This window comes from Tupaia chinensis, unplaced genomic scaffold, assembly GCF_000334495.1.
Source record: "Tupaia chinensis unplaced genomic scaffold, TupChi_1.0 Scaffold145814_1, whole genome shotgun sequence".
Taxonomy (NCBI): Eukaryota; Metazoa; Chordata; class Mammalia; order Scandentia; family Tupaiidae; genus Tupaia; species Tupaia belangeri.
This window is the reverse complement of record NW_006205672.1, coordinates 1,499,260-1,509,859: the sequence shown is the minus strand read 5'-3', so window position 1 is coordinate 1,509,859 and position 10,600 is coordinate 1,499,260. Positions and strand designations below refer to the sequence as shown.

The following is a 10,600-nucleotide window of genomic DNA, read 5'->3' as shown; positions in this document are numbered from 1 at the left end:
GGTTGGGGGGGGGGCCCCCCCCCCGGGGGGGGGGGGGTGATTTCTCGCTTTCTATCTCTCTGTCTCTCTCTTTCTGTCTGGTGAGCACACGTACCCTATAGCAAAAACCTCTCCAAAAAAAAAAAAAAAGAAAAGTTAATTTACTTCTTTCTTCCATGAGAGAGAAATAGAGAAAGAGAAAGACATCCCCAGTGGGTCTTCCCACTGCAGTCCACCCCCAGTCTCAGCTAGTCTGGGTCTGGGCATGCACACAGGTGCCCAGTGTGCTCGGCTCACGGGGGAGTTGGGATGCCATGCCACCTACCGCTGTGCCACACCTGGCCCTTGGTTCCTAAACCTTTTTTTTTTTTTTTTGCTATAGGGTGCATGTGCTCACCAGAGAGATAAAGAGAGACAGAAAGCAAGAAATCATCCACCCCTGGGTGGGGGAGGATGGCCACGCAACAATCCCTTCTCCATTCTCGCCTTGGGATTTGGGCATACATGCACACGGTGAGTTTAAGCTGTTGGATCTGGGACTCACTGCAGCCGACTATGTGGGAGTCCAGTGACATAACCATTATGCTATCTGCTGGTCCTGGTTCCTAAACTTCTGATATATAAAGAACTGATCTCGGGACCAGCAGATGGCATAATGGTTATGTTGCTGGATTCCCACATAGTTGGCCGTGGTTTGAGTCCCAGACCTGGTGACTTAAAACTCACGCTGGGCGTATGCGCGTGTGTGTCCAAGATACTGAGAGGAGAAAGGATAGGGGTGTGGCCATCCCCCTGCAGGGTGATTTCTTTCTTTCTGTACACTCTATAGCAAAAATGTCTCTCTTTAAAAAAAGAAAAAAACAGGGGCCGGCAGGTGGCATGGTGGTTAAGGGCACTGGACACTCACATGGTCGACCACAGTTCAAGTCCCAGACTTGGCGGCTTGCTTTCTCGCTTTTCCTCTCTCTCTTTCTCACTCTGTCCCTTGCTGGTAAAGATTAAAATGAATAAATAAAATTAAGTTAAAGAAAAAAAATTTTTTTACAAATCAAAGAAAAATAATTTAAACAAAACAAAAACCTGATCTTATCTGCAAGCATTTTGCTTATATTTGAAGGTTACTTCCAAAAGGTTGAAACTAAAGGAATTCTGTACTGGGTCTGGTCTGTCAACCCTATTTCCTTCCCAAGCCAATCTACCCTCTACCTTCTTAACCCTCTCCTCACAGAATGCCAACTCACACATGTCAGCTTGAGCTGGGTAGGTCTCACTGGGATGCTCCCAGCCTCACCTGTGGGTCAACCAGCCAGCCATGGTATAGAGGTATGCCTAGGAGGTCAAAGACACTGCACTCCGGCGTGTACTCGAAGTCGGAGACACCCGTGAACCTCACGTTGACGTCCAGGCCCGTGGCCAGTTTAGGCAGCACTGTCATCGCATCGTTCACATTCTAGAAAAGGAAATGTTGGACACTTTAGCCTCCTCGCCCACTGCTCAGCTCCCACCTCCAGAAATAAAGATTATCCCCATGCTTTCTCCCCCGGTTCTCTTACAATTGTTCCATTCCTCCCTGGTCTCAACCTTTCTTTATCTTATCTAAATGGAATATTTCCTTTCGTATTCCTCCTGCTGCAGAACAAAATCATGGTGTAAGGAATCCTCTACAGCAGCAAAAGGCACCAGCTCTGGGTGTACCCTTACAAACCTGCAACCCCCTATTGTCCACAGACCCTTCGCCTCACCTGCTGAAAATTAAGCTGAAGTCCTTCGGACTTCTCCTGGGGCTTGATGGACAGGAGGCAGTTTCCTAGGAGACAAAATCCCTTATCAGCTTACCCCACCAACTGTCCCAATAGCTCAGCTTCCTCCTCTCCTGGCAGATGAATGTAAAAATCACAGAACCCCAGATTTTCAGAGCTGGAAAGCATCTCAGAAAAAGAAATAGGCTTCTAAAGGTTAAGGGCCCGCTCAAGGTCACATGCAAAAGCTAAGCGCAGGATTGGCGTTACCACGCAGGATGCCTGACCCTTGATCTTTGTTTTTCTTTCTTTTTAAAATGTTATTTATTGTAACTGTTATTTTATTTCTGATCATTCTTTCGCTTTTATTATTATTAATTAATTTTTTTTTTGAGAGAGATTTTTGCTTTAGGGCACACACACTCACTAGAGAGACAGAGAGAGACAGAAAGTGAGAAATCACCCCTTAGTGGGGATGGCCATGCCACAAGCCCCTCTCCTCAGTTCTCCTCTCAGGATCTTGGGCACGCATGCACCTGTACCGGCATGAGTTTTAAGTTGCGGGTCTGGAATTCGATGCAGTCAACTACATGGGAGTCCAGCGATATAATCATGACACCATCTGCTGGTCCCTTTTTTATTATTATTTAAATTTATTTTATACATTCAATCTCTGTACATCACTACAGCTTATAAAATAAACATACCCAACTTGACCACGCTTCCCACCAGACCAGATGAAGATAGCATACACGTGACCATCAACTGACCTGTGCTTTTCATCCTCTAGTCTTACAGAGAAGCCCAGGAGACCCTTAACCGCCCTGTCCCATCAGAAACCCCACATGGGGATCCCTCGGGAGTCTGGATTTCTGGCTGAGTAGATAACTCTGGAACCCCTTAGGTAATTCCTCTTCAAGGACCACTCACCAAGGTGGGTCATGAGCTCATCCGACGTGATCACTTCCTTCTGGGGGGGCAGCTTCACCTGGAGGCAGAAGGAGTGATTATGTGGGTGCTTTCCCTCACAGAGCTCTGAGGGGAGGAACCCATAGAAGCCGGGGCTGGGGATGCAGCAGGAGGTGATGGGGAGGGAAAAAATTCCTTACAACTGGAGCAAAGGAATGAATGTGGATGGGGCTGGCAGGTGGCATGATGGATAAGGGTGCTGGACTCCCACATGGCTGACTGTGGTCCGAGTCCCGGACCTGGTAGCTTGCTTTCTCACTTTTCTTCTCTCTCTCTCTCTCACTCTGTCCCTCTCTGGTCAAATTAAAATAAATAAAATAAATAAATAAATAAAGTAAAATAAAATAATTCTTTTTTCAAAAGAATAGGAATGAATGTGAAATACTACATGGTATTTCTATTTGTTAGAGAGAAGATACTGGAATATGAAAGTTTTTTGGTTTCAGATGTTTTTGCTTTGTTTTTAGGAACATCTAATCTCATTTGTTCAAGCTAGAGAAATAGGGAGATTAACCTGGAAAGTTTTTTTTTTAGAATCATTTTATTTAACTTTATTTACTTATTTGTTTTAATTTGACCAGAAAAGGGACAGAGAGAGAGAGAGAGAGAGAGAGAGAGAAAGCAAAAAAGCAAGCTACCAGGTCTGGGACTTGTGGGACTTGAACTGTTGTCGGCCATGTGGGAGTCCAGTGCCCCTAACCACCCTGCCACCTGCCAGCCTCTAATCTGGAGAGTTTTGACTGACTTGAGAAAATTAGGATCTTTCCTTCTTCTTTTTTTTTTAAAATTAAATAGTATCACAATCTGTTGAGAGCCTCCTGCCTCAGCCTCCTGAGCAGCTGGAATTACAGGAGTATGCCGCCATACCCAGCTTCTTAGGGTAGCTAGAGAATGGACCCTGGGCCTCAGCGTGGCCTCAGCCTGTCAAGTAACAGTGTCCACAACCATGTGTTACTGAGGCTGGGCAGAAAATCAGGATGATCAAGGAGAAGAATGAGGGAAGATACTCCCCAGTATTCTCTGGACCTCCCTCTGAATTCTTACATACCTTCCACTGAAGAAAGAGGATGTTCATGATGGCAAGGAGGGGGCATGGACCATTTGTGCTCTGGGTGATGATGGGTGTCCGCTCTCCCTTCCAGGGAATCCACTTTACACAGTAGAAATCTGGCTCAGGCTGTCGGGTCCTGGGAGACTGGGGGAGCTCCTGAGGCCTAGAGCATGCCCCCACCGTCTCTACCTCGGGTGATATCCCGTGGGCTGGCCCCAGTAGACTTGAGCTAGCTTCAGGTGGAGGGGATTCGAGGCTATCCCCACCTCGGGCAGACGGCAAGGCTTGGTGTCCTGGCTCCTGTCCTACAGGCACCTCATCAGCATCTCTAGCATCCCCGTCCTGATGGTCCTCTTCTGGTCCTGACAGGACCTCCTGGTTTTCAGGGGTGACTTCTTCTGCATTCTTAGCCTTCCCAGGGACTGGATATTCAGGCTGATGGTGTTCCATGGTCTAAAAGAAGTCAACCAGGGGCCACCGAAGGTGTTCACTGACCTCAGGGACTTGCCTAAGTCACACTTGATAGGCCAAACAGGACCTGTCCAATCAGAAGACAAGCACTGGGCTGGGAAGCAAATGATTCAGACAGTCTAGGAAAAGGAAAACCGTGCGGAAAGCTGGCCAGTGTCCGCACAGGCGCACCTGGCTATGGGTAGGATGTGTCTTTCTCAGTTTGTGGAAACAGATGAGCCCCAGCTCTTTCCGCTTCTAAGTTGCTCAGACCAGATGGGACCAATGAGGGCATGGGCTTCCAGGCTGGGGAAAGATGATTCTAGTAGGATTGAAGACCTTGGGTGGAGTCAGCTTTCCTGAAACAGACAATGACAGGGAGAAAGGGAGGGTGCAAAGGAGAAAGACAGGGGAGGAAATAAGAAAGCAAAGTTAAAACTATGGTAGGGTTGGGCCAGCAGGTGGTGTGTTGGTTAAGATGCTGGATCCCTGGACTACCAGATGACATAATGGTTACATCGCTGGACTCCCACAGAGTTGACCGTAGTTCGACTCCCAGACCCGGTGGCTTAAAACTCACACCAGGCATGTGTGCGTGCGTGCCCAAGATCCCAAGAGAAGAATGGAAGAGAAGGGATTACAGCCTGGCCATCTCCCCTGGGGTTAGGGTGATTTCCTGCTTTCTATCTCTCTGTCTCTTCAGTGAACGCACATGCCCTATAGCAAAAATCTCTGGAGAAAAAAAAAAGATGCTGGATCCTAAAAGATGCTGACTCAGTGATTCGAGTCGTGGACCTTGAGAGTCTTGAGAAACACGCTGAGCACATGGGCATGTGTGCCCCAAATCTAGAGTGGATTATGGAGGAGAAGGGATTGTGGCATGGTCATCCTCTTTGGGAGTTTATTTCTCACTTTCTTTCTCACTCTATCTCCCCCTAGCAAGTACATGCACCCTATAGCAAAAGTCAAAAACAAAAACAAACCACTGATAGTAGGGTTGGGCCAGCTCCATAACCTGGAGTTTGTTAAAGCAGTCTACATGGCTGACCAAGCAATTCCAATCCCAGCCCCAGCACATGTGCGTGTATACCCCAAATCTTAACAGGACGGAGAAATGGAGGAGAAGGGCTTGCAGCGTGACTATGCCCTTTTGGGGGGTTCTCTCTCTCTCTCTCATAAGTGCACATGCTCTCTGGCAAAGTAAAAACAAACAAACTGTGGTAGTGTAATTAATACGGTGATCTTCAGCTCACCCTGTAATGGTGTTACACCAGCAACCCCACAACAAGCAGGTCAGTCATCCCTCTGCACCAACCCCGCCCTTTCATGGAACATCCTGAGCAGCGCAGGGTGCCGTATCCTCAGCGATGCCTCCTCTCCACCTCGCCCAGGGGGATGAAGGAAAGATAACAGTCTCACTAGTGCTTGGAGTGAGGAGGAGATGCAGAGTCAGCAGCGTGCCCCGTGTGCCCTGTAAGCGGCACGCTGGTGAGGAAGGGAAGTTGTTCTCCTCCGAGTACTCTACTGACCCTTACACAATCCCAAACCACAGCGCAAGGCCTTGGGAGGGGCTTCCTGTTGCCTGGAGAAGGGAAATGCAGGCCACGGGGACCTGAATCAGACACTGGTGCTGATACAAGTAACTAAAGATAAGGGGCACAAAGAGCACGCCCTCACACAGATTCTTCCTGTAAGCTTGTCTTTTTTCCTTTATAAAGAAACTTGTTTTAACTTTATTCATTTATTTCTTCCATAAACAGGAGAGAGACAGATGGCACCTCCAATAGAGTCCTGATGACACGATACGCCCCCACCCGTTAGCCACCCCCAAATCATGGGCACCTCCATGCCCAGCATACTCAGGGAGGCCTCCAGACTCAAACCAGGAACCTTTCAAGGTGGGGGTGCTTCACAGAGTGTCACATTTTCCTGTGCACCACTGTCTAGACCCAGAAAGCTTTTCTTGACAGCTGGAGTTGAGGTACAAACTTTTCAGCTCCTTATACTCAAAACTGCCTAAACCCAGAGATGCTCTCTTGCCCAGTATTTATATGAAATATCAAACTGCCAGTTATTGATTTATGTCAAAATACTCCCTTGGGCCAGTTGGTGGTATAGAGGTTAAGGGAGCTAGATCCCATATAGCTGGCAGCATGGTTCAAGTCCTGATCTCAGAGGCTACAAAATCATGTTGGGTGGGGCCAGTAGGTGGCATAGTGGTTAAAGCACTGGACTCCCACATGGCCAACCATGGTTTGTATCCGGGACCAGGTAGCTTGAAAATCACACCAGATGTATGTGCGAGCATGCCCAAAAATCCCAGGAGGAGAGAAGAGAATGGATTTCAGCATGGGTATCCTCCCGGGGATTTCTCATTTTCCCTCTCATTGTCACTGTCTCTCTCCGTCAAATGCACATGCCCTATGACAAAAACCTTACAAAAAAAAAAAAAAAGAAAGAAAGCAAAGAAAGAAAGAAGAAACGAAAAAAGAAAAATCACACTGGGCGCATGTGCATATGTGCTAAAGTCCTGAGAGGAGAATGGAGAAGTGGAGGAGAAAGGATCGCAGTGCGGCCATGCCCCCGGGGGTGATTTCTCACTTTCCTCTCTGTCTCTCTCTGGCAAGTGCACAGGCCCTATAGCAAGAGCTATAGATATAGATAGATATATATATACGTATCTATATGTATATCTATATATACACTCCCTCTACATTCGCCTGCCTGTGCGAGTGTGCTTAATGTCTATTCCCGTCTTGGTCATTTTAGACAGGAACACTGGACCTGTTCAACCTGCTTTCTATCAGCACTAAGCATCAAGACAAGCCTAAATAGACATTTAATTAATGCCGCGGATGGCAAAGGAGGAAAAGCCACAGCCTCAGCCCCCTGGAAGACATCTCCCTTCCATCTCCTTGCTTCCCTCCCCCTTCTATAGTCAAGGTGAGAAATCAAACGAGGAGTTAGAAACCTCATCCTTTCTCCAACTTCTTCCTAACCTGAGTCTACGCTTCCTTCTTGTAAACCTGCAGGAATTTGGTGTGAGAGGAGGGGCTGGGAGATGAGGTTGGGAAACACTCAAGTTGCTGAAATAAAATAAGCCTAGTCACCCACATTGATCATCCTCCTGACTCAAAATGTATGCTGGCCGCATCTCATTTATGGCGGTAGTTTAGACTCAGAGTAGCAACCCTTGCCTGCAGGCCTTCCACCTCTCTCTCCTTCTCTCTCTCTTCCTCCCCTCTGCAATACACTTAGGGTGAGCCTTGAAGCAGGTGCCAGAGCCTCAGAAAGTTTAAAAAGCTTGCAGAAAAACAGGGCTCATGGTTTATCTTTTCTGTCCAGTGAGAGAACGATCAATAATTTAGTGGGGTGGGGCAGCTAGCTGGCTAGAGGTAGGAGCCAAAAGAAACCAGGAGCTGGACACCCGGGGGTGGGCTCCCAGGGAACTGGGTAGCGCGGAGTGGGCTAAGTCTTTAAGAGGCCTGGCCAGGCGGTGTAGCAGAGGGTTTCGGCCCCATGAGATACATCCTGCCCAGAGAGCAGGGAGTATTTCAGAGTAGGAAAGTGGGAAGGGGAGGATATTTGAAGGAGTCAGGATTTCAGTCTTTCCTCCTCTTTTTCCAGCACCTCAAGTCCTCACTTTCTCTCCAGCTGCAACTATCCCATGGTGGTGGACGCAGGAATTAGAAGAGCCCTGGCCCTTCCTTAGTGGCAATAAACAGCCAAAAGTTGAGAGAAGCATAGAAAATAGGCATGTGGCTTCAAGAAAACACTCTCCTGCTGTCCTCACCCCCAGCTTTTCTGTCCCTTCTAGTCCCTCTGTCCACTCTCTGTCTCCACCTGACCCAAATCTTCATCCACCCAGAGGGTTAGGTCTGTCCCCTCCAGACAGATCAAACACCACGCAGGGGCAGGGCCGGTCCAGTAGCTCACAGGAGAGGGGAGGGTTTCGTCGGGGTGGGGAGGAAGTGCAGCGAGCGGGCTGCATCCCTCCCACAGGCTGCTCCTGCCTCAGCCCTCAGCATCCAGACTGGAAGGGACCAAGGTGGGGGGCCGTCAGGTGTCAACCCTCTAGAGCTGAAGAGGAAAAGGGAAACTGGGGGTGGCAAACGGAAGAAAATGACTAAAACAAAGTTTTTACCTTAAAGAAGTGGGTGCTGGTCCAGGACTGAAAGGAGGGTTCGGCTCTGGCCACTCGATGTGGGAGGTGGGTACACTGAGGGGCACCCTTCCAGCTGTCAGCACCAGAGCTTATTCAGGCTTACACAGGTTTACGAGCTGGTCCTGGCTGGGTCATGGCCACTTCCGGACTCCCGCCCAGGACTGGGGGCCGTGGAGGAAGGTGAGGGCAGACAGGAGCACAACCCAGGTGCTCTGAGCGGCTCAGAGGTCTTCAGGATCCCTGAGTTGCCGAGTCTAGGGGGTGTACTCCAGGCCCTGCCTACAAGCTGGTTTTCAAAGGAAGTTTGTGGTTTTTCTTTTTTCTTCTTTCTCTCTCTCTCTCTTTTCTTCCCATCGGGACAAAGAAAAATTAGCCAAGGACAAGCTCCCCGGAGGAGGAGGAGCCTGCCCAGCACTGGAGGATTTCCATCAAGGCTTTCTGACCCGGTCGGCAGCTTGGTGATCAGCAGAGAGGGAGAGGGAAACAAGGAGAGAAAAACAACAGACCCTTTCTCTTCCCTCCGCCCCGCCGCTGGAAGGGACAGAGCGCTTGTGCCTCTCTGGTGAGAACGGGGAAGAGCAAGTGCCCTTGCTGAGCAGGGAGGAGCCGCGCTGGACAGCCACAGGCTTGCTGGATCTGGCTTGCTCCCTGGGAATGGCAGCCTTTTGCTCTGGATCCACAGAAGCAGGGTCAGAGTATGGTGTTTGCATATTACTCATGTCATGGGGGAAAAAAAAAAAGCCTCCTCCTTCCTCTCTGAAGCCCTCTGAGGGCTCCCTTTCTAAGAACTTTCTGTGTCATATTTTTTTAGTCTAGAAATGAAACTGGATGAGCCATGCCCCTGGTAATATGCAGAAGAAGGTGTGGAAGAAGCCCCAGAGTGGGAGGAGAGCTCAGCAAGAAGAGAATTAGCAGAGCGAGCAGGAGTTCTGACAGCCCTGTGCTCATTTCCACCATGGGCCTCAGCTTCTCATCCGTTACCTCTTCTCAGTTTCCTACTTGGGAAGCGGGAAAGCTGGAATGAGGCTGGTGGTAGGAGATGAAGGGGCCGATTAGGAGACAAAGGAACATTTGATGATGAAGGTACATTCGCAGCACCCTGCACTACTCTCGGGTTGGAAAGTGGCAGTTAGGGGAGGTTGGAACCTAACTCTACATTCTGAAGGATCCTTCAAACTTACTTACAGGGCTGCCTCGGGATGAAACTTCAAGCTACTCGGAGGGCTGAAAGAGCCGCTGGAACAATGAGGGTGGAGGAGAGCAAACAATCAAGGTTACCATAGTCCGAAGAAGGAATAAGGGGACCTTTGCCCAGACTGCAGGGCTAAAGGAAGATGCAGCAGGAGTTGGCGAGAGACTGGAGGTAGTAAGTAAAGAAGAGGAGTCAGCGATCATCCTAACATTTTTTCTAGCATGGACGACCACAAAATTGGTAGCCATGGGTCTGTTTTGTGAGGGATTGACTTCCAGAAAGAAAGCTGCTTTGCATGTGTAAAATGTAAACCAGATGCTCTGTGTAATATATGCAAGGACCCTGCACGTAGCCTGATCTGAAGGGGGAAGCTCCGACACCACAAAGGTGGGTTACTGTGACATATACCCATTTGGGTATTTAACGCACGGTCGGTCCCTCAGAAAACCTCCCTCTCAGTTGGTACGGGCATCTCGAAGCAGCTGGACTACGTTTCCCAAGACTCCCTGCGCCACGCCCTTCGCGCTTCCGGAAAGACGTCCCAGGAGTCTCTGGGCGCAGAACCTCGCCTCGGCGTCGGGGGCGGGGCGGTGCCGGGCACCGGGAGTGCCCGGTTACGTACTTCCTCCTGGGGTCGGAGGCCGAATCGCCGTATGGAGGGTTCGAGTCCCGCCTCCTGATTCTTGCCACTACCCTCCCTGCGTTCCGGGTGGGGCGCAGTCGCCGAGGACGCTCCTCGACCAGGGGCGACGGCATACCTTGGGCTTCACCATGGAGGACTACCTGCAGGGTTGTCGAGCTGCTCTGCAGGTAATGGATCCCAGTGTGGGACTGTAAAGAATGGAGCATGGGGTCCAGGGAGGACGAAGAGGTGGGATCCGGGAAGCCCGGACCGTCCGTGTGGAGGGAGCGCGAGTTGTGGCGAGGGGGGCGTGGGGTCTGGGCAGGCTTGGAGCCTGAGGCGCGAGAGCCTAGCGGGCGAGCCTGAGAATGCTGCACGGCCCAGTGTCCCCGCGTCGGGGGTCCCCCCCCTTTGGGTTTTCCCGGGGGCGGGG

General features: G+C 50.0%; 2 protein-coding genes across 3 annotated transcripts in view; one reads left to right on the top strand and one right to left on the bottom strand.

The window, feature by feature from the left end:
* Positions 1–8,467, bottom strand: part of MINDY1 (MINDY lysine 48 deubiquitinase 1) — a 14,151-nt gene extending 5,684 nt beyond the window's left edge. The window contains 5 exon segments of the mRNA XM_014584166.2: positions 1,271–1,429; positions 1,722–1,786; positions 2,649–2,706; positions 3,736–4,547; positions 8,333–8,467. Of these exon segments, the coding sequence (XP_014439652.1) occupies positions 1,271–1,429; positions 1,722–1,786; positions 2,649–2,706; positions 3,736–4,188 (735 nt within the window). The 5' untranslated portion in view covers positions 4,189–4,547; positions 8,333–8,467.
* Positions 8,468–9,148: 681 nt separating this feature from the next.
* The window catches only part of PRUNE1 (prune exopolyphosphatase 1), a 36,724-nt gene continuing 35,272 nt past the window's right edge, over positions 9,149–10,600 (top strand). Inside the window, exons 1-2 of one of the 2 annotated variants that reach the window (XM_006168442.3) lie at positions 9,149–9,436; positions 9,541–9,932. Coding sequence is in view for 1 of the 2 variants with exons in the window: in XM_006168441.3 (XP_006168503.1) it covers positions 10,317–10,355 (39 nt within the window). In the remaining variant the exon portion in view is untranslated. Of the gene's footprint in view, positions 9,437–9,540; positions 9,933–10,226; positions 10,356–10,600 lie in introns of those variants that run through there. The other variant, XM_006168441.3, reaches the window with a different exon arrangement.